The 21578-nt window shown below is 35.3% G+C and overlaps 1 protein-coding gene across 1 annotated transcript in view; it reads left to right on the top strand.

Annotated features, from left to right (window-relative positions):
- Window positions 1-21578, top strand: part of Vps8 (VPS8 subunit of CORVET complex) — a 252174-nt gene that overhangs the window by 189777 nt on the left and 40819 nt on the right. The window contains exons 42-44 of the mRNA XM_046462585.2: window positions 2597-2677; window positions 5137-5306; window positions 8444-8609. Of these exons, the coding sequence (XP_046318541.1) occupies window positions 2597-2677; window positions 5137-5306; window positions 8444-8609 (417 nt within the window). The remainder of the gene's footprint in view (window positions 1-2596; window positions 2678-5136; window positions 5307-8443; window positions 8610-21578) is intronic.

Below are 21578 nucleotides of genomic sequence, written 5' to 3'. Positions count from 1 at the left end.
TGAGTGAGTATACTTTCTTGTCAGCAGCACATAGATCCTTCTCTAAAATAGACCATATATCATGCCACAAAGCATCTCTTAGCAAATATAAAAATGTAGAGATACTACCCTGCATTCTATCAGATCATAATGGAAAGAAATTAGAAATCAATGATAAAATTTTTTTAAAAGCTACTCTAATACCTAGAGACTAAATAATATGCTACTGAATGAACAATGAGTTGCAAAAGACATCTAGGAGGAGATTAAAAATTCTTAGAGGTGAATGAGAACACAAATAAAATGTATTGAAATCTCTGGGACACTATGAAGGCAGTGCTAAGAGGAAAGCTTATTGCATGGAGTTCATTTCTTAAAAGAAGAAAAAGTCAACAAATAGATGACCTAACTACATCTCAAAGCCCTAGGAAAAAGAACAAATCAACACAAAAAGCAATAGAAGACAGGAAATAATTAAAATTAGAGCTGAAGTCAATGAAATTGAAAAAATTGACAAAGCAAAAAGTTAGTTCTTTGAAAAAATAAATAAAGTTGACAACCCTTAGCCATGCTAATGAAGAAAAGGAGAGAGAAAACTCAAATTACTAACATATGTGATGAAAAAGGTAATGTCACAGCAGACACTACAGAAATACAGACGGTAATTAGAAATTATTTTGAAAATTTGTACTCCAATAAAATAGAAAATATCAAAGACATTGACAAATTTCTAGAGTCATATGATTTCCCCAAATTGAATCAGAATGATATACACAATTTAAACAGATCACTTTCAAGCAATGAAAGAGAAAATATCATCAGAAGCCTACCAACCAAGAAAAGCCCAGCACCAGATGGATACACAACCAAATTCTACAAGACCTTTAAAGAAGAACTAATACCAGTACTCTTCAATTTATTTTAGGACATAGAAAAATTTCAGGAAATAGAAAAAGGGGGAGCACTTCCAAACTCATTCTGTGAGGCCAATATCATCCTGATTCCTTCCAAAGGCAGGCAAAGACATTGAAAGAAAGAGAACTTCAGACCCATATCTCTAATGAACATAGATGCAAAAATTCTGGCAAATTGAATACAGAAACATACCAAAAAGATAGTAGATCATGATCAAATGGGATTCATTCCAGGGATGCAAGGTTGGTTCAACATATGGAAATCAATAAACGTAATTCATTACATCAATAGACTTAAAGATAAGAATCATACGATCATCTCAATAGATGCAGAAAAAGCATTCAATAAGATACAGCACCCTTTCATGTTCAAAACACTAGAAAAACCAGGGATAATAGGACTACATCTCAATATTATAAAAGCTATCTATGCTAAGCCCCAGGCCAACATCATTCTAAATGGAGAAAAGTTGAAAGCATTCCCTCTAAAAACTGGAACAAGACAGGAATGCCTTCTCTCACCATTTCTATTTAACATAATTCTTGAAACACTGGCCAGAGCAACTAGATGAAGGAAATCAAAGGTATACAGATAAGAAAAGAAGAATCAAACTAGCACTATTTGCTGATGATATGATTCTATACCTAGAGAAATTCCACCAGAAAACTTCTAGAATTAGTAAATGAATTCAGCAAAGTAGCAGGGTACAAAATCAACACCCATAAATCCAAAGAGTTTTCTGTACATCAGTGACAAATCCTCCGAAAAGGAAATGAGGAAAATTACCCATTTACAATAGCCTCCAAAAAAATAAAATACTTGGGAATCAACCTAATGAAAGAGGTGAAAGATCTCTAAAAACCACAGAATGCTAAAGAAAGAAATTAAAGAAGACAAAACCAAGAATCAATAAATGGGATGGATTCAAACTAAAAAGCTTCTTCTCAGCAAAAGAAACAATTAGTGAACTGAATAGAGAGCCTACATCTTGGGAGCAAATTTTTACCACTTGCACATCAGATAGAGCACTAATCTCTAGGATATATAAAGAACTCAAAAAGCTAAACAAAAAAATAACTCAATCGATAAATGGACCAAGGACCTAAACAGACACTTCTCAGAAGAGGATATACAGTCAACAAATATATGAAAAAATGCTCATCATCTCTAGCAATTAGAGAAATGCAAATCAAAACTACACTAAAATTTTATCTCACTCCTGTCAGAATGGCAGCTATTATGAAAACAAACAACAATAAGTTTTGTAAAAAAGATTATTAAGAAAGGGGATTAGATCATTTAACATTTATTTTTCCAAAGTATTTGAGATGTTCAAATGAAAACTAATGGACGTTTCCAGTGAAGATTCATGAAAGAATGAATATCTGTGGCTGTAAAAAATATACTTGAGGGGCTGGTGTTGTGGCTCAGCGGTAGAGCGCTCGCCTAGCACGGGCGGGACCCGGTTATCACCTCAGCACCACATAAAAATAAAAGGCATTGTGTTGTGTCCATCTACACCTAAAAAATAAAAATATTATATATATATATATATATATGTGTGTGTGTGTGTGTGTGTGTGTGTGTGTGTGTGTGTGTGTGTGTGTATTTGAGTATATTTGGGTTTTTTTTCAGGTATTTTATATTTTAAAGTAATTTTAAAATACCAAGAATCATAACAATTATATGTTTTTCTAATTAGGATCCAGTATATGGAAAAGGAAAACTTGGAGAAATCCAGGGTCTTATTCTGGGAATGTTAGATACCTTTAACTATGAACAAGTAAGTAAATCACTTTCTATTATCTGAGTATGCCCTAAGGTATAAAAAAAGCTATTTTTATAATTTTCTTTTTTTCTCCTTTGCCTCCATATTTTTTCTTTAAAAATTGCCATCTCTTTACTGAAAGTAAGGTAAATTGAGATAAGTGTACCTTTTTCATCACATATGTTAGTAATTTGAGTTTTCTCTCTCCTTTTCTTCATTAGCATGGCTAAGGGTTGCCAACTTTATTTATTTTTTCAAAGAACTAACTTTTTGCTTTGTCAGTTTTTTCAATTGTTTCAATTTCATTGATTTCAGCTCTAATTTTAATTATTTCCTGTCTTCTATTGCTTTTTTGTGTTGATTAAGGTAGAACAAAAGCTATTTTTATAATTTTCTTTTTTTTTCCTCCTTTGCCTCCATTTTTTTCCTTAAAAAATTGCCATCTCTTTACTGAAAGTAAGGTAAATCAAGATAAGTGTATATTTTCCCCCTATTTTTAAATTTCTCTTGACCTTAATTTACATGTATATACTTATTCTAAAATATGGAAATGCATCTAATTCAGAATTGTTTTTGATTGATTGACAGACTAATACCTACCTTTTAAAATGAAATTACAAAAATCTTTCTGGAAAAATAATTGGTGATAAAGCTATAACTCATGAAAAGGATGGTCAGTGTGTGTGTGTGTGTGTGTGTGTGTGTGTGTGTGTGTATATATATATAAATGCAAAATAAAATTAAATTAAATGAGTTATTTTTAATATTTTGAAACACATCATTGCCACTAGCCAAAAATGGTCATTAGTCTTCCCTTAACTTTCAATTTCTTGTAGCTTTAATTCTCAGTTAAGAACCAGCTTGGTGGACATGTATTTTTCTTAGGAAAAGTTCCATTTAGGTATGTTACAGCTTTTTTTTTCCCCCCTAAGAATATGAGAGAGAAGCAAAAGAATAATTTGGGAGATAGAGTTTTTCTTAGATGTTGTAAAACTTGCAGCTTTGCTAGGCATAAGCCAGTGAAGTTTGATACCCCTGTAGGCACAGAGACCAGGGTAGCAGAAGAAAAGTAAAGTAAAGCTGAGTACAAGGTGGAAAATTTTTGCCAATTGCAGAGCTATAGAAGAAGAGAAAATGATGGCATTGATTGGAAAGAACTAGGATAGTTAGGTAATTAAAACTAAAAGTTTTATATTGCAATTTAAAAAGCTAAGTTTTATAGCAAGGAGGGCGGACAGTACCTAGTTCCATCTTCCACTTTGGGTTGACAAAAAAGAATCCAGCTGAGTAAAATTCCATTGTGTATATATGCCACATTTTTTTTTATCCATTCATCCACTGAAAGGCATCTGGATTGGCTCCACAGTTTAGCTATTGTGAGTTGTGCTGTAAACATTGATGTGTCTGTGTCCCTGTAGTATGCTGTTTTTAAGTCCTTTGGGTATAATCCAAGGAGAGGGATAGCTGAGTCAAATGGTGGTTCCATTCCCAGATTTCCAAGGAATCTCCATACTGTTTTCCAAATTTGCTTCACCAATTTGCAGTCCCACCAGCAGTGTATGAGTGTACCTTTTTCCCCACATCCTTACCAACACTTATTGTTGTTTGTCTTCATAATAGCTGCCATTCTGACTGGAGTGAGGTGTATCTTCGAGTAGTTTTGATTTGCATTTCTCTGGTTGCTACAGATGATGAGCAGTATAAAGATATAAATTGGCATGAACATACTTTATATACAAAAATATGAAAAATTTGCTCTGTATGTGTAATAAGAATTGTAATGCATTCCACTTTTGTGTATTTAAAAAAAATAAAATCAATAAACAAAAAAAATCCAGCTGTATATCCAAATGATAAAAAATGAATGTTGAGAATTAGTTTAGTATGGAAACAATACTTTATAAGCACAAGAGCCTTAAGATGACTTAATGTGAGAATTCTTTATGTAACTTACTGACAATGTCAGAGTCTTTTGAGTGGATCACAATGATTTATGAGTGCTGATCAGGAAAATGTGATCCCTGCCCAAGGGAGATGAAAACTGAGTAATGACCATTAGCTTTCTCAGCGAAAGGTTATTTGAAACATTGCTGTGAATGCAATTTCGATAAAAAAACAGCAATCCAGACTGTTCTTTGTTACAATAGCCTGAGCTATCAAGACAGAAGTTATTATATAAATGTAATAAAGAGATTTGAGCTTATCTAGTTGTTTGAAAGCCATCAATTAAATTAAACTGAATTAAACCACAGAATGGCAGAATACACATTTCTCAGTAGGAATTAGTGACAGACTTGAGCCTTGTTATACTGCACATTAACTACTTGAGTTTTGGGGGTTTTGATGTTTGTCTCATCAATTTTATCCTTCCAGTTTCAGTTGTTTGTAGTTGAAAACTAAACAAGTTCTATTCTCCATTCTTCTCTACCTTTCATTTGATAACCTTGTTTGTTTTTTGTTTTGGTCTTTCATAGACCCTGCTTGAAACAACAACCAGCCTTCTAAACCAAGATCTCCACTGGTCATTGTGTAACCTGAGAGCTTCTGTCACTAGAGGATTGAATCCCAAACAGGATTATTGCTCTATATGTTTGCAACAGTATAAGAGACGCCAAGAAATGGCTGATGAAATTATTGTCTTTAGGTAAGAGAAAGGATTACTGTCTGGTGTGTGTACATGTGTGGTATAGCCAGGCAGGAATTCATGTGTCACTCAGGCAGTGAACAGGACAGGCAAAGTTCTTGTCCTCACAGACCTTGTTTATGTTCTGCATGGGAGTGGGGCGAGGTAGAAGTTAGGGTGCTCAGACAGTAAATAAATACCAAGCAATGAAGAAAAATGAAACACGAGGCAGGGGGATGGAAAGAAGAAGTGTTCTGGTTAAGAGTTCTGTCTTAAGAAAGCACAGTGAAGAGAGGCATCTCTTAAGGTTACATTGGAGCAGAATGAGAGGTAGGAGTGAAGGTGCTGAGAGGTAGGAGTGAAGGTGCTGAGGGGTGTTTGAATTCAGGACATATTTTAAGGGCAGGGCTAACATGCTGGTGTATTTGATATGGGGTATGGGGAGAAAATGAGGTCTTTAGCCTTAGTAACTGGGTGAATATGGTACCCTTGCCTGAGACAGGAGGAACAAGTATAAGGAAGTGGGGAAATCCAGCATTTGACCTTATAGATGTTAGGTTTGATATGACCCTTTGACATCCATGTAGAATTGTCCGATAGACAGATTCTAGTCATAAATCAGAAGACATGTTGGGCTAGTAATACAAATTTAGGAATCATTAGCATGTAAATGATATTTAAGCCACAATACAAAGAAAGAAGAAGTCTAGTGCAGAAGTGCAGGGGTTAGTCTCAGGAGCAAAAACAGTTCATCTAAAATACATGAATAGAGACAACATAATGTGGATTCTGGAGCCAAACTTCTTAAGTTTAAATCCTGACTATGCCAACCAAATACGAGCTATGATCCTTTAACAAATTAATTAATCTTTTTGTATATTGGTTTTCTTATCAATTGAGATGGTAATAATACCTACATCTGAGGGCTTTGGAAAATTAAATGAGAAAATTATATAAGGTGCTATGAACAGTTCCTTGCATGAGTAAGTACTATATCAGTGTTAGCTATGTAGGAGGATTGGTAGATTTGGAGGTTAGAAGAGAAAATAGCACCTCACAAAGAACCCATTCATTCAACATATTTATTGAGCACCTACTATATAGCAGGTACAGTTCAAGGGAATAGGGGACAGCATGAAGAAAGCAAAAGAACTGCCCTTAAGAAGTTTGTGTTCTAGTAGCAGGGGCAGATAAAAACAAATAAGTGAAATCCCAGATGGTGGTAACTACTATGGAAAAAAGTAAAACAAATTGAGGGACAAGATGATTCAAGGTTTCTTCAGGGACAAGAGGATACAAGATGTGGACATTTTGTGGAGTGGTCAGGGAATGCCTCGTGTCTCACTGTTAAAGTAACTTAAAAACATATAATTTAGAAAAATTATTAAAAATTTGATTAATAATTATATTAATAAAAATAAAACTTAGTATAGAGGAAAGATTATTGGGAAGTATTTCTAATTTATAAAGACTAGTCAGGAAAAGCCTTGCTGTCTAGTGACATTTAGAGACCTAAGGAAGTAACCATGGAACTTCGGGGGAGAGTATCCCCAGCAGAGAGGACCAATGAGTGTGGAGACTGTGAGACAGCATCATTGCTGGCACACTTGAGTGGTAGTGAGTGAGTAGGCTCTGGACTTGAGCAGAAGAAAGGAATGAGAGGATGACAAAAGAGGACTTCAAAGGAGAAGCAGAGGCCGTATCTGGGTTATTATGAGAAGTAGGCTTCTCTGAGATGAGAACCCACTGGGTGGGTTTGTTGGATTGGATTGTTTTGGTTTTTGTTTGTTTTTTGTACCAGAGATTGAACCCAGGGGTGCTTTACCACTGAGCCATATCCCCAGCCCTTTTTAAATTTTTTTTAAATTTTGAGACAGGGTCTCACTAAGATGCTTAGGGCCCCACTAAGTTGCTGAGGCTGGCTTTAAACTTGCAATCCTCCTGCCTCAGCCTCCTGAGCCATTAGGATTACAGGTGTGTGCCACCATGCCCAGCTCACTGGGTGGTTTTGAGGATAGGTCTTCTGGGTCAGTTTGATTTCTGTGTTGAGAAGGAGCTATAGAAAGTCAAGAGGGAATGCAGGGGGACTAGTCATGCATTTGCGATAGTCCATGTGGGAGAAGGATGGCAATAACAAAAAGTTCAGAAGTGGGAGGATTCTGGACATGTTGTGAAGGTAGAGCTGATAGAATTTGCTTATAAATTAAATGTGTAGTGTGAAACAAAGAATAGATCACTCCAAACTTCTTGGCCTGAAAAACTGCAAGAATGTAAGTTGGATGAAAGTATTCAGTGGAGATGGAGTAAGGTGGAAATCAGGATTTTGGTTTTGAACATGTTAAATTTAAGATAGCATTAGACATCCAAAACAGAGTTCTTGAGGAGTCAGACAGGTAGGGTTTAGGGAAGAGGTCTGAGCTGAAGGCATAAATGTGGTAGTCATGAACTTCTAGGTGATATTTTAAAGTTTTGGAACTAGAAGTAATCACTATAGGAGCAATAGTAGGTGGGGTAAGGAAGAGTGTACAGGAAACAGGTTATATATGTTTTTTTTTTTTTTAAGTGTAGAGAAGAGAAAGAGTGTAAAGACTACAGAAGAGAAAAGGATTGACTTCTGGGATAGTTCAACATTTCAGGTTGGAGAAAGGCCAAGGATGATTGAGAGGCATAATCAGTGCTCACCTTCCAAAAGCCCTTTTGGTACTAAAAGTTCTTTTGGAACGCCTTCATAGAAATACTGCAAGCAGTGAGTTTTTTTGTCAGTGTTTTATCTAATCTTAACTCTTATCTTGAGTTCAGTGAGACAGACCACTCATGGTGTTATCAAGCTACTTGTGTCATTATGATTTTTTCTGCTTGTCCTTTTTTAACCTGAAAATACGGTCAGAATTTCATAGTTTAAGAAATGAACAGAAGTTCAGCTTATCCTCCATGAGAACTATGATTCTATTCCTACTCACTTAAGGATACAGATATGTTTGTTAGGATTTTTAAAAAGAGAGGACAACAGTGAATACATTTCTTTTCCTATTTCTTGTCCTGTACCAGCATCAGTACATTCCAGATTGTTAGAGCCTTTATTGTATATAAGTACACTCTGTCATACTTTATGGACTTATGACAATGGAAAGTGTGAGTTGGTTACCTTCATTTTGCAGCTGTGGCCATTTGTATCATTCATTCTGTCTACAAAACAAAGAATGCACCATCGAAATTGAGGGCCAAACACGATGGACGTGCTACAAATGCAACTCAAGTAAACAAGTAGGAAAACCAAGTGAGAATTCATCTGAAATTAAAAAGGGAAGGATAACCCCATCACAGGTAAGACTCGTTTCAGTGGCAAGGTGCACATGGTCTTTTCTTGCCAATGTCTTTTGGTCCTGGGCTCATTTTCTTCTGGCTCCATATCACTCTCAACAGATTTACCTGACTGTCCTCTGTTAAGTCCTATTTAGTGTTTGAAGGACCTCTCCTCTCTGCTCAGTTCCAAAAACCAAGAAGACATGTTCTCCTTTTAAAAACCTTGAAATGAGCTGAACAGAGAGGATATACACATGAGTGTACTTTTAAGAACCTTTGACAGAGTAAGAGGTCAGCAAGTACAGATGAGTACTTAACAAATGTTATGAGTACCTGTATGCACAAGAGTATACTCACCGCTTCTATAGTGCTGATGATGGACAAGGTGGCCAACATGGGTGCACTGTATGTGGTTTTCTCAATTTGATAACTTTCTTTAAAAATCTTGATGCTGTGGTTCCCTGAGAAGTTTTTCATTGCCTTCAGAGTGATTAATGGATTAGACAATTTTAATTTATTTTTATAGCATTTTTTTTATTTTGCAGTTTTTTTATTTATTCTGATTTGTTATATGTGACAGCGGAATGTAATACAATTTATATTATACACATAGAGCACAACTTTTCATATCTGGTAGTACACAAAGTAGAGTCACACCATTCATGTCTTCATACATGCACTTAGGGTAATGATGTCCATTAAAAACAGGCAGTGGAGCAGAGTTTGAACTCTCCTGCCTGATAGCTTTTGGGGAAACAGAACTTGACAACACAAGGGGTTCAATGTGAATAATGTACTAGGGCTGTGTCCTTATATTGTGCTGTACTCACTATACTTCCTCTTTGAACTCTAACTACATTTGCTGCATCTTGCCCCTTCTTCTGTTCCACACTATCCTATAATCAGGCTTCACATCACATAGTGAAACCTGGGCCAGTTACTTTACTCTTTTTGTGTCGTCAACTTTCAGTGTTTTATCAGAAGCAGACCCATGACCAGCTTTTCTCCCAGATAAGAGTTTAGAATTTCAGTATTCCAGAAGCAGACATTCTGTTTACATATTCTCCAAGTGCATATTGAGCAGTGTGCCGGGCACTCTGCTAGGTGCTGGAGATAAAAGGGTAGCCAAGACAAATATGATCTTGTCTTGTTTACAGGCAGTAAAATTATAAGTAGATTTTTAATACATGCTCCCGAGTTCTAATTCTAAATGTGTTATTTTTTTTTTCAGCACCAATTCTGAAAATTCTGACACCAAAATTCTATTAATTCTCTGGACACCAACTGAGAGTCCAACAATTTAATTCAATACTCTTAAGAACTTGAAGTTAGAGATGTAATGGTTTAAGTGTTTAGACCCACAAGGCTTCTCTCGTGTCAGATGGAAGGTTACAACCATGGTAGCACACTTCTGTCCAAGTTGGCTACACATTCAGGGGTCCCAACAACCCACCCAGTTTTGATAGTTTAGTAGAATAACTCACAGAACTGAGGAAAACACCTTATTTACATTTACTAATTTTTTTATAAAGGCTACAACTTGGTTGGGCATAAGCACTTAACAAAGATTCCATGCCTTCTCTGGGCCAGTACCTTTCTAACATGTCTGTGCCTTCACCAACCCAGAAGATCCTTAGGCCCCAGTATTTGGAGATGTTGATTAAATCTTTGGTCATTTGTGATTGAACTTGATCTCTAGCCTCTCTCACCTCCCCAGAAATTAGGAGGTGGGGCTGAAAATTCAAAATCTGTATTTATGGCTTGGTCTTTCTGGCAACCAACCATCATCCCAAAGCTATCCAGGGGCCTAGCCACCCATCATGTCATTAGCATACAAAAGAGACTCTTATCACTCAGGAGATTCCACAGGTTTTAAGTGCTCCCAGGAATGAAAATATATATATAATGCTAAACCAAACATGAGAGATTATAGAAGATTTTCTACAAGTGCTAGCCTTGAAGGAATAAAAGGAGGAAGCAAGAAAAATTTAGAAATAAAGGTAAGCAAGAAAAGTAGTACTGTAGGCAGTGGAACACTGTGTAGAACAAACAGCATCTCTACTCTGAAGCAGAATAGCACATAGAGCTAAAAGTCAAGCATAATGAATCTGTGGAGTGAAAGGGAGTAATAGGAGATGAGGCTAGATAGGTGAGCCAGACTATATTAGTTATTTTAATGTTTGCCCTAAAAGAATAGGAAGAAATGGAGGGGTTGTTTGTTTGTTTGTTTGTTTGTTTTTAACCCGAGGGTGCTTCACCACTGAGCTACATTCCTAGTCCTTTTTACTTTTTTATTTGAGACAGGGTCTTGCTACGTTCCTGACTAGCCTTGAACTTGCAGTTCTCCCTCCTTAGCATCTTGAGTCCCTGTACCACCACATCTGGCCATGGATGGGTTATTTTTGCTTTGTTTTATGTTTTTTGGTACCAGGGATTGAACTCAGGGGCCCTCACCACTGAGCCACATCCCCATTACTATTTGGTATTTTATTTAGAGACAGGGTCTCACTGAGTTGCTTAGCACCTTGCTTTTGCCGAGGCTGGCTTTAAACTTGCAATCCTCCTGCCACAGCCTCCCAAGCTGCTGGGATTACAGACATGTGCTCCACACCCAGCTCAGGGATGGGTTTTAAGGAAGAAATTATATGAACTGATCAGAAGAGCGTTTTTTTTTTTTTTTTTCCCTTCTTCCAAACAGTATTTCAAAAAGAACACTCTAACTGCAATGCAGAAAATAAATTAAAATGGAAGCAAGAGTCAAACACAGCAACACAAGCCTGAAATCCCAGCAATCCAGGAGACTGGGGCAGGAGGCTCACAAGATGGATAATAGTTTATGAGACTGTGTCTCAAAAATTTCTTTAAAGGTGAGGAGGTCCTTGGCTGGACATGGTGGTGCATGCCTATAATCCAGCCACTCAGGAGGCTGAGGCAGGAGGATGAAGAATTCAAAGCCAGCCTCAGCAACTTAGTGAGCCTCAAGCAACATAGTGAGACCCTGTCTCATATCAAAAAGGGCTGGGGATGTGGCTCACTGGTTAAACCATCCTGGGTTCAATCCAGGTAGCCTCACACCCCCAAAAAGAGGAGGATGTCCTGAGAATGTATCTCAATGGTAAAACATCCCTAAGTTCAATCTCCAGTACAAAAAAAAAAAAAAAATTGAAGCAAGAATGGATATAAAGAGACCAATAGATTGTTGAAGAGAGAGATGTGGTAATTTGTACTAAAATGGTAGAACTGGAGTTGGAGAAGAAAATACTTATTTGAGATGTGTTTGAGATGAGCACAAACATCAAAATAATTAATGTGGTTCTTGCTCACTTCACTAGCCTCATCTCTACCACTCCCACCCTCTAGATTGAATCATACTCAACTTCTAGTTCCATCCAAAAGAGGATTTGCAACAGAGATGCTGTATGTAAGAAGTAGAATTATCATAACTTGATAAGTAAATTTGTAAAATAGAGTGGGAAAGACAGAAGGAGGATTCAAAAATTACATGCAGGTCTCTTAATTGAACAACAGCACAAGTTGGTGGTACTACTTACTAACAGAACAATAAACAACAGATTTAGAAATAAGATAATTCATTGCTGAAATTAGAGATGACTACAAGACATACAGGCAAAGATGTTTGGTATGGTTTCCATGCTAAAAACTTCACTAACTAGTCATGTAAAACACTTTCTTGTTTGTATTCAGAAAAGACAGGACTTGGGCTGGGGTTGTAGCTCAGTGGCAGAGTGCTTGCCTAGCACATGGGGGCCCTAGGTTTGATCCTCAGCACCACATAAAAATAAATGGAATAAAAGTATTAAAAAAGAAAAGACAAGACATGATTTCCATCATTTTCTAGACTGAATCTAATGCAAATGAGTGAACTTTTTTATGCACATGCTTCAGGCATTACATCTTGGGGCTCTTTAGTATTTTTCCTCTTTTTATATCCCATCATAACCAACCTAAGATTACATGAATCGTCTTGCCTGGATATTATCAATTAGATATACTTTCATTCTTTATAGACAGTATTTAGCACTAAAATAGACTTTTCTCCTTTAAAAAATTTATAAATGGGAAAATTCACTTGTGAAGATTGACAACCACCTCCACAGTCAAAATATAGAGCAATGTTAGCCAGACATGGTGTCACATTCCTGTAATTCCAGAGGCTTGGTAGGCTAAGGCAGGAGGATCACATGTTCAAAGCCAGCCTCAGCAACTTAGTGAGGCCTTAAACAACTTAGTGGGACCCTGTCTCTAAATAAAACACTTAAAAAGGGCTGGGGATGTGGCTCAGTGGTCAAGTGCCCCTGGGTTCAATCCCTGATACAAAAAAAAAAAAAGATATAAAGCAATGTTAATTCCTCCCTTCAAAAGTCTCATATTTCTTGGTAGTCAACCTTTCCTGGTTGGCCCTCAACTCCAGGCAATCACTATAACCCCATTCTTACATAGGATATGAAATATGTATGGAGATTCCTTCTTTTGTGTGCAGATATCTGTTGACTTGCTTTTACATTTTAGATAAAGTCAGTCTACTGTGTATGTGTGGGTCTATTTCTGAATCTTATGTTTTGTTTCATTCTGGTCTGTGTGTCCTTTCTCTAGTAATGTAGCTTTCTAGTAAATCTGGTTATCAGGTAGTATTCGTCTTCCAACTTTCTTCTAACCTTTGACCATTCTACTCCTTTGCCTTTCATTGTAAGTTCTGAAGTTAGCATGTTGGTTTCCAAAAATATATATATATATATTTTCTTAAGTTTTTTTGAGATTAGGTTGAATCTGTAGATCAACTTGGAAAAAGTTGATACCTTAACAATATTGAGTCTTCTAGTTCATGAACATGGTATATCTTTCAAATTCTAAAATTTTTTTTTATTTATTTCATCAGTGTTCTGTAGTTTGTATGCATTTAATTTAGTTTGTATACATTTTATATGCATTTAATTACTTTTGGTGCTAGTACATATTTTACTGTTTAACATTTCAGTTTCTAATTGTTTATTGCTAGTATAAAGAAATAGTTAATTTTGTATATTAACCTTATATCCAGTGACTTTAATGACTTCATTAAGATAACAGATTAATACTAATGTGTTTTTATAAAATCTTTGTAATTTTCTATGTAAACAATTTGTCGTATGCAAAGAAAGACTATTTTATTTCTTCCTTTCCAATTTTATGCCTTTTCTTTTTCTTGATTTCTTGCATTGGCCTTCAGTAAATGAGTGGTAAAATGTCTACCATTGCCTTTTTTCCATATCTTAGAGATAAAGTGTTTAATTTTTCACCATTGAGTGTAATTTTAACTGTGAGCTTTTTGTATGTAACATTCATATCACAATTAGGAGATGCCTTTTTATTTCATGTCTTGCTGAGAATTTTTTCATAAGTAAGTGTTGAATTTAAAATTCATTTACACTATAGTCATAGCCCTCTTCTCACTCCCTAGACCTCATGCAGTGAAGAAAGAAAATAATGTTTTAATGACTTTCCTCCTGTCTTCTCTAAGCACATCTAGAAAGCAGAAATTATTTTTTAATTGAGTATGTATATCAATGTTAACTTTGTTTCTGAGGTTCTCCTACTCTTAGAACAGAGACAAGCCAACTTTTCCATTGTTCAGGAAATTTCATTAAGATCAAATTTAGGGATTTTGCTGTGTGGTAGACTCGTACAAAGCTCTGCATTCAATCCCCAGGACCCCCTCCTCCCCACTCCCCCAAAAGAAAAGAAAGAAAAAAAATCAAATCTATAATGGTATATGAGCTAGAAGGAAAACTTAATTTTTCTTAAATTTTCCACTAGCTGTCTATCTCACTTGATTTTCTTGCATCAGATATTATAAAAAGATGTAGTAGATTGGTAACCCAAGAAAGAAAGGGAAATCAAATGTATCAAACACATGTATTAGATATTTTTTTGTGTTATACTTCACACCAACTTTATAAGTTAATATGTTGCCTATTTTACAACTGAGAAAACATGTAATTTAGGGATGGAGGGCTGATACTTGAACTCAAGTTTGGAGAACCATCATTGCTCCCAGTTTTCCTGCTATAAGCTCTGCACTACTTTTATCATTTAAAACATATTAAAGTTGATTTTAAAAATATATCCATTTCCTATTGGCGATTTCTCAACATTGTATGAAACTATTCAAGGTTTTACATTGTTAATTTAAAAAGAGAAATACTATTTCTGTGGTATGATGGCTTACACTAAACTTTATTACAGGAAAGTTTTACTTTGTTCTCTTAATTTCCTTTGAAAATCTATCAGCCCAGGTTAAGTTTCTACACAGTATATGAAGGGGACAATAGGGAGGCCCCACTGACTCAGAAGTCCAGCTGGCACAGCCAGTTAGTTTCCACCTGTTGCTCTCTATATATCTCTATATCCAGAAAATAGTGGATGCATTTGAAGCATCTCACTGCCTTTGTAACATGATCCTTCTATCAAATAGCTCTTTTTTCATCCTTTTCCAAGACTTGAGATAATGGTCTTCAGCTTCTGACTGCAGCTCAAAATGATGCAACAGTCACCCTCAAAACTGTGGTCATGAGAGATACAATCTTTCTTCTGTGATCCTGTCTCACTTCTTTTTTCATCTCTGGTCATTATGTAAACTAGTAAGTCTGACATATTAGTTGCCTGCCAGCAAATTCACATGGGCATAATGGGAGTTATTCCCTAGAAAGCCTGCTTTCCTCTGGAATAAAGACTTTTATTCTGTACAAATAAGAGAAATGACCCAAATGACTTTTTTTCCTAACTCCTAAGGCTTATAGCAGCTCGGGCTAAAACTTTCAGACATACAGAATAGACCTGAAAATCATTCTGATTCTTTTTTTGCTTTCTCTACATATTGCCCACAGATGAAATAAACAGGAGAAATGAATTTCAGCAGAAATACTCAATATTCCATTATATTTTCTCAGCAAATGTTATTCACTAATATTAATCAAATAATTTAAATTTCATCTTCAGTTATCCTTTATTACATTCACAGTCGCAAATAACCATCTTAATTTTCATTGATTAACATTAGAAGAAATTAGCTTACTATTAAGTTTTTTAAACAGTGATTATTGCTCACTAATCAACTTGATATAAATTTTAAAAAATAAGATTCACTAATTTCAATTTAAGCATTATTATTAACAATGTTTGAAGTTCTTGATAACAGGTAATCTATACCAGAAACGTTCAAGCTGTTATTTCTTTTAAAGTTTTAAAAACAAAGAGCATTTGACACTATTAGCTTTAAAATATATTGTGTGAAGTCAGCCTTTATTAGTATAGATCTAGAAGCATCTAAAATTATCAGAGTCGTTTTCATTTTTTCACTAAAAGATAAAATGTGTGAGGAGGACACAAACTGGAACTAAATATATAGCTGCCCACTTGTTCTTTAATAATTACAAAAGAAGAGAATTAAATGATATTCCTGAGCATTTTCTAAAAATGTTTTGTTTTCTGAGTTAAATTTGTAAATAATGTCAGAGAGAAGTTTTTACAACTTCCAAGTAATTATGCAGTAGTTTATATTCATTCACTAGTCATAATTTTTTATTAATACATTGCAGATTTACTTTGAATTCCCACTAATATTGTAGATTTGGTTTACATGAAATAGTAACACTGATATTAATTCCTTGTTGTGTCCACATTTTTTCTTTCTCTGAGGGTTTTACCAATTTCATGCGACTTAAAAAGTTATTTTTATTATTTATGTCAAGTTCATTAAAGTTTTGTTTTTTGTTTTTGTTTTTGTTTTGCAGTACTGGAGATTGAACCCAGGGGTACTTTATTACTGAGCTACATCCTCAGCCCCCTTTTAAAGAGTTAATTAGCTCCCTGTTACAGAAAGGGTAAATTCAAAATAAATACTAAAAGATGAGATTTCATTGTTTTGTAATAGCAACATGTCTCAAAAAGATACCTTCGAAATTAAACTTACAAATTACATGAAGATTAATATGTCTCAGAAGTTCATAGAGATGATTGGTAATCTTAATGAAATTTGGGGAACAGACTTTAGCCTATTTTCTAGCAATCTTGTTATCATTACAAGTATTAAGTGATTCATTACATTAGCCAGTATTTATCATATTCCTACCTTGGGTCAAACACTCTTCCTGGTACTCTACTGAGTATACATTTGTAAACAACAACAAAAAATAGTTCCCCTCATTATTTAGCTTACCCACCAAAAGGGGGGCTAGACAATAATTAAATATGCAAACATTGTATCAAATATATAATTTTGAGTTGTGATAGGTAAATAATTGAAGTGAGGGGAAAGAATAGAATGTTATGAGGAGAGTAACATGAGGTAAACCTGCTTTGGATGGGATGGCCAGGGAATGTCTATCTACAGAGACACTCTTTAAGCCCAGAACCAGGGGATACAAAGGTACCAGCCACATGAACAACATTTCAGACAACAAAAGAACAATCACAAAGGATCTGCAGAGGGGAATGATTTGTTCCAGGACCTGAAAAAAAGTTAGTGACTATTCTGGGTGCAGAGGTACACACATGTAGTCCCAGCTACTTGGGAGACTGAGGCAGAAATATCACTTGAACCTAGGAGTTTAAGACCAGCCTGGGTAACATAGCAAGATTCTATCTAAAAAAAAAAAAAAAAAAAAAAAAAATCAGTGACATAGCATACTGACTGAAAGAATGAGATTGAAGAGGTAGGTAGACAATACCTGAGTAAAAGATTTGGTTTTTATTCTTAGTATGAAACGTTGAAGAGTTTAAAACAAAGGGAGGGATATGACCAGTCATAGTGATTGTGGAAAATGTATAGACAGTCATATCTATAGTACCTGCCCACCCCTTACCTCTTCTTCAGAACTGTTTAATAATCACATGCTTATTGCTTTAAATCTATACACCTTCCTGTGTCCAAGAGACCTAGGGATGACATTAGTACCAAATAAGTGCTTTCATTCTTTATGTGGAACTAAGACTTTGATGGAAATAAAAACTAGGGACATAAAAAATTCTGGTAAACAGTTAAATGTGAAAAAATATTTTACCAGTGATCAAAGAACTGCATGTTAAAATAGCAACATGTACTCAACTGGCAAATTTTTAAAAGCATATATTAAATGGACACACATTAAAATATAACTATATAAACATAAATATATATATTACAAATATAAATTACAAATATAAATATATTTATATTTGTAAGTGCAATGGTTTGAAAAAGTCAATATGTTAGAAACTTAACCCCCAGATTCACATATGTTAATCGTATTTGGAGTTGGGGTTTTCCGGGAGGAAGTTAGGATTAGATGAGGTCATGAGATGAAATCCCCATGATCTTATTAGGGCTTTATAAGAAGAGGAAAAAGACCTGAGCTAGATAGCACTCTCCCTTACTCTCACCATGGGATGCCCTCTACCATGTTGTGACACAGCACAAGGCTGTCACCAATGTGCCCCATTCATCTTAGACTTTTCAGCCTCAAGAATCATGAGCCAAATTAACTTCTTTTGTACATAGTTTACCCAGTGTGTGGTAGCCTGTCATAGTAGCAGAAAATAGACTAAGATAATAAGAGTTTGAGAGAACAGACATTTTTCTACACTACTTGTGGGATTGCCAAGTTCACTTGAGCCAGGTACATTTCAGAATTCAGAATGTTTTGGATTTTACAAAGATAATATAGAGACTTGCACTTCTGAATAAGATACATTAGGAGTTTCTTGGAAATAATGAATAAAATATAATAGTTCTTATGACATTGGACATCCGACAAAAGAAGATAGTGACACCTGAGAAACCACAAACAAATGACATACAACCTAGGGTTGTCTTTGAATTACTGCATGACTCAGAAAGGGGTAACTGAAACAGCGCATTAGACTCTCTGAGTTAAGGAGATGGAGTTAGGAGTCCAAGAAAGCCAAGGTGACTGGGTTCCCGGGACAGAGTATTCGGCAGGAGAGAGAGAGAATGAGAGAAAGCAACTCCAAAAACTACAGAAGGCAACTTGGAGTATGTGAGTTCTGACCCATTTATGTGAGAAAACTACTTGAGGTTACAAAGCATACCATCCAAAAGGATTAGATGGAACAGTGTCCCAAACTCACATAGAGCTAGGAATAATAGTAATGCCTTTTTCCTCCCTGCTTTATAGTTCACAGGATAGAATAAGAACTAAGTAAAATTTTAACCTCAGTGGTGGTAGTAGGGGAAGTAACCCTAGACTTACTATTGCTTTGATTCAATAAAACTTAAAAGCAAAACCTAAAAAGGTCAAACTATTTCAAAGTATCTTAACTACATCCCAGAAAAAGCTTAAGGACATACTAAGAATTTAAAATATATCTAACACCCATCAAGATAGAATTTACAATGTCTGGCATTTGATCAAATTTTACCAGGTGGGGCTGGGATTGTGGCTCAGTGGTAGAGTATTTGCCTGGCATGCATGAGGCACTGGGATCGATCCTCAGCACCACATAAATGTAAAATAAAGATATTGTGTCCACCTAAAAATAAAAAATAAATTTTAAAAAATTACCAGGCATGCTAGGAAGGAGGAAAATATAAGATAATGGAGAGCAAGAAAAATTTGTTGAAACTGACCCAGAAATGACACAGATAATAGAATTAGTAGACAAGAACATTTAAAGTCATTATTATTGTGTTCTGTATTTTAAGGAGTGATAAAAAATACTGAACTTGTTGAACAGAGATATGAAAGTTAGAAAAAGTTAATGAACATCTAGAGGCTAAAATTTTAATGTCTGAAATAAAGAATATACTGGATGAGATTAACAGCAAAATGGGATTTCAGAAGAAATAATTAGAGAACTTTAATGTATAGCAGTACATTATCAAATCAAGCACAGAGAGAAAAAATACTGAAATGAGTAGAGCATCAATGAATAACTTCAGGTGGCTAAATGTACTTGTAATTTGAAGAAGCAGCAGTAGGGAGAGTACCAAAAAAAAAAAAAAATTGGAGACATGTAACAGAGTTCCAGTTCTAGTAATGGCAGAGCAGTGTGTATTAGATGATTCCTGCAATGAATTATAAGCTCTGAACAACATATGAAAACATAGAAAGCAACCAGAAGTAGACAGAAACTGTAGAGAACATAAACCAGAAGGAAAGCAACTGAAGGGATGTCTGCATTTAACCTAGATGTCTAGCTTTTCCCTAGAGTCCTTCTTGGTTTGCCTTGGGATACTGAGGAAGAGATGAAGCAGAAAGTAGCATTCTTGGTCAACACTAGCTATAAATTGAGGGAGGCGGATCACAAAAAGAATATGGAGCCTCAAATTCTCTTTAGCATTCTAAAATATACAAACACAGTGCTCTAAGAAACCTAGCAGAAAGCAACATCAGGAGGACTAAAGAACTGAGCAGAGATTTCAGCAGCTGCCTGGTGCTGAGTTTTGAATGTAAATCCTCCTGTGTTCAACGCTTTGATACATATTTCAGATTTTGTGTTGAAACTACAGAAAAGCTATAATTTAGGAATAAGCCTTCCCCAAAACTAAGGGCAAAATAAAACCAATGCTCTCTAATACAGTCAAAGCCTAAACTATGATAGGATCAATGAGAAGAAAGAAAATATAACCTAAAATCAAAAGAAAAAGCATCAGTAGAAGCAGACCTGTGAATGACTCAGATGTTGGGACTGGCAATTAAGGACTTTAAAATGGCAATTATAAAGGGCCGGGTCTGGGGCTCAGTGGTACAATGCTTGCCTAGCATGTGTGAGGCACTTGGTTCAATTCTCCGCACCACATATAAATAAATGAATAAAATAAAGGTCCATCAACATCCAAAAAATAATTTTAAATGGCAATTATAAATATCTTAAAAGATCTGGAGGAAGAGGTGACCAAACTGACTAAACACATGGGGAACTGTCAGCATGGAAATACAAACTATGAAATAAAACTATGAAATAAAAATTATAGATGAATGGATAAAAAAATGTGGCATGTATACACGATGGAATATTACTCAGCAATAAAAGAGAATAAAATCACAGCATTTGCAAGTAAATGGATGGAGTTAGAGAAGATAATGCTAAGTGAAGTTAGCCAATCCCAAAAAAACAAATGCCGAATGTTTTCTTTGATATAAGAAGGCTGATTCATAGTGGGATAGGGTGTGGGAGCATAAGAGGAATAGACAATTCTAGATAGAACAGAGGGGTTGGAGGGGAAGGGAGGGGCATGGGGTAATTAATGATGGTGGAATGTGATGATCATTACTATCCAAAGTACATGTATGAAGACACGAATTGGTGTCAATATACTATGTATAACACCAGAGATATGAAAAATTGTGCTCTATGTATGTAATAAGAATTGTAATGCATTCTGCTTCATATATAAATTTTAAAAATTTACATTAAAAAAACAAAAAAATGAATTCTAGAGAGAAAAACAGAATTTTGTAGTATGTCAACATCTCAGAGAACACTCAGAAAAAAAATTATTACTAAATTTGAAGACAGTTCAATAGAATTTATTATTTAAAAAAAAAACATGGAGACAAAAGAATTGAAAAAGAGTGAAGAACTCTTAGTGACCCTTGAAACAATATCAAGTTTGTGTTATGTGCATGTTTGGGATTTTAAAGCATGATGGGGAAACAAGAAAAAGAAGGAGACTTGGGAAGTTTGACCTGATAAAGTCTGGTATTTTCTCAAATTTTCTGAAAAACATGAATCCATAGAACCAAAAAAAAAAACCCAACTCTATCAGCGTAAATATAAAGAAAACCACAGTCATAGTCAAACTGCTGAAACAAAAAATAAAGTCTTAAAAGGAATCAAGGATAAAACAATAATAAGAATGATGGCTGACTTCTCATTTAGGAAAACAGAGGCCAATTGACATTTTTAAAGTGCTAAAAGAAGGGTAATATGGTGCTTGTATTGTACATTATATAACAGTCTGTGTGTGGACTTGGGCAGCATCCCACACTC

The sequence above is a fragment of the Marmota monax genome, unplaced genomic scaffold (assembly GCF_021218885.2).
Source record: "Marmota monax isolate L192 unplaced genomic scaffold, Marmota_monax_Labrador192_F-V1.1 WCK01_AAM20220418_F8-fsc00100, whole genome shotgun sequence".
NCBI lineage: Eukaryota > Metazoa > Chordata > Mammalia > Rodentia > Sciuridae > Marmota > Marmota monax.
This window is presented reverse-complemented; position numbering and strand designations above follow the sequence as displayed.